This window comes from Micropterus dolomieu, unplaced genomic scaffold (assembly GCF_021292245.1).
Source record: "Micropterus dolomieu isolate WLL.071019.BEF.003 ecotype Adirondacks unplaced genomic scaffold, ASM2129224v1 contig_3482, whole genome shotgun sequence".
Lineage (NCBI taxonomy): Eukaryota > Metazoa > Chordata > Actinopteri > Centrarchiformes > Centrarchidae > Micropterus > Micropterus dolomieu.
The window spans coordinates 313-2,568 of NW_025732472.1; the positions used below are offsets into that span (position 1 = coordinate 313).

At 40.2% G+C, this 2,256-nt stretch overlaps 1 protein-coding gene across 1 annotated transcript in view; it reads right to left on the bottom strand.

The window, feature by feature from the left end:
- Positions 1–2,155, bottom strand: part of LOC123964592 (protein-S-isoprenylcysteine O-methyltransferase-like) — a gene marked incomplete at its 3' end in the record, with an annotated part of 2,271 nt that extends 116 nt beyond the window's left edge. Inside the window, exons 1-3 of the mRNA XM_046041469.1 lie at positions 1,925–2,155; positions 1,033–1,121; positions 1–69 (exon numbers count right to left, since the gene is read on the bottom strand). The exon at positions 1–69 is cut by the window's left edge and continues 116 nt beyond it. Coding sequence (XP_045897425.1) covers positions 1–69; positions 1,033–1,121; positions 1,925–2,143 — 377 coding nt within the window. The remainder of the gene's footprint in view (positions 70–1,032; positions 1,122–1,924) is intronic.
- Positions 2,156–2,256: the final 101 nt, after the last annotated feature.

The window sequence follows — 2,256 nt, forward strand, 5'->3', positions numbered from 1 at the left end:
CTGCGAGGGTTGATGATGGCCGTCACCAGGTACTCAGAGTAATGGAAGAAGGACAGCGAGCACATGTACCTGCAGAGAGGCAGGGTATATATATATATATATTTTTTTTTTAACCAGGAGAGTCCCACTGAAATTAAGAACCTCTTTTGCAAGGGTGACATGGCCAAGACAGACAGCAGCATATTTATAAAAAACAAAACCAACAAAAAACCCACCAACACACAGGTACAGATAAATAACACAGAAGACTAGTAAGCTAACAATTCATAAAGTCATTTTAACAATCTAAGAGCATTTACATATTAAGGCATCAAGTCTTTCATTTTGGATTTAAATGCGTTTAGCAAGATTAATTCAGTGAGTTTCAAGTCCTTTTGCAACGTATTCCATGCTGAAGGTGCAGAATACAGAAATGCCTTCTTTCCCGTTTCCATACGGATATTTGGCACAGAGAAGTCCTGAGAACGCAAAGAGTGTCGCCCATTACTTTTCTGCAAGATATGAACACACAGGTAGCTTGGCAGCAGACCAACAATTGCTTTATAACAATGCCAATGACATAGCCTTCAGGTGGCAAGAGGAGGCCATCCGACCCGAGAGTATAGCTCACAGTGGCGAGTCAGCACTTTGCAATTTGTAATGAACCTCAAGGAAGCATGGTAAGCTGTGTCAATCATATGAAGATTCTGTGCAGAGGTATGCATATATAAAAGATCACCATAGTCCAGAACAGATAAAGTGGTGGCCACAAGTCGCTTTTTTACATTTAAAGAAAAACAACTTATTTAAAACAATAAAACGGCACACGTTACAGCACATCTGCTGCTGTTTCTGGTTTTCAGTCACATTTAATTCACTGCGATCCAATGGTGTAAATTCTGGGGGGTATTATGGGGTGGGTACTGCTGATAAACACAAAAGGTTACACTTTAAAATATCAACTGAATAAAAATACAAATTAAAACATTTCTACACAGAAGCATCATGTTACATGATAAACTGATCAACATGACCCGTGAACATGTGACTTACCAGCCAAAATGTGTCCAAGTGGTTTCAGAGCAGCTTATAATCAAGCCACAGCCGAAAGTGACCCCCAGGAAGCAGGCCCTCACAGCAACCTGGAACAGGTAGGACTCAGGTTATCCCGGGTCAAACAGCCAGCTCACCTGAACCCAGTTTGCACATATGTGCAATTACAAACTTTGACACTGCGATTTGCTTTTTGTTGCTATTCTCCTCTGCCCATTTATTGATACTAATATGTATAAACTAGTATATATTCTTTAATTTATATTTATACCCATTTTTCTGTTTAGCGGTTTGCTCTAAGCAGAAGGATGGCTAAGCAGTTTCGTTGTGACAACAACAAGAAAGGCTTTCTGATTATATGGAAGATATCTCCACCATCTTGAGACAGAATTGTAAGTGTTTCATGGATTAAGCCGAGTTTGTCCCAGGAGCCAGGACATTCGTCAGATACCTCAGATCATGTTATGGTAGCACATTTAATGTGACAAACCATGAAACACTGAATTAACAGATTTCTGGGTTGGGTTCTGTATCACATCTTTCTGACGGCACACACAGAATCTGTCAGGGCTTTATTACATTACATTAATTAAGTGACCAGCACGGGGTAAGCTTCTGCAACTTTAGCTGGCTTAGGTCTCTATTCTGGGCTCGTGAACACCAGCTGTCTCCTTCCTCTTTAGCTAATCAGATTACCTGTACAGGTAGCTAACGCTAGCTAGCTGTGTGAGTTAGCCCACATTAGCAGAGCAACATTCAAGTTTAAATGTAAGTTGTGTCAGACTGCGCAGCGTTAGTTTGTGATGGATGAAACACAGAAGGAGAGCAGTAAGACTCAGAGACAGATAAACAGAGGAACAAATAAAGGCAGGAAGTTAGCGCTAACGCTTACCTTGTACAGAGGTCCTCTGTAAATCACCAACAAGAGGCCATTAACAACCGCTACGTGGATACAAATCGCTATTTTACCGGGAGTTTCAGTCAGATAATCAAAGACCCAGTCTATATGTCCAAACCAGATTCTGATCAATGGGATTAGAACCACGCCGAGCCCTAAAATAAACGCGTTTATACTCACTCTTCCTTCCAGCACCAACTTACTGCCTGCCATGATGGAAGTGCTGTGCTAAAGGAACTCTCGCGATACGTTGCTAGTAATTATTTTTTTTAAATATTTTTTTATTTTTCCACAGCAGATTTTATATATATATATATATATATATA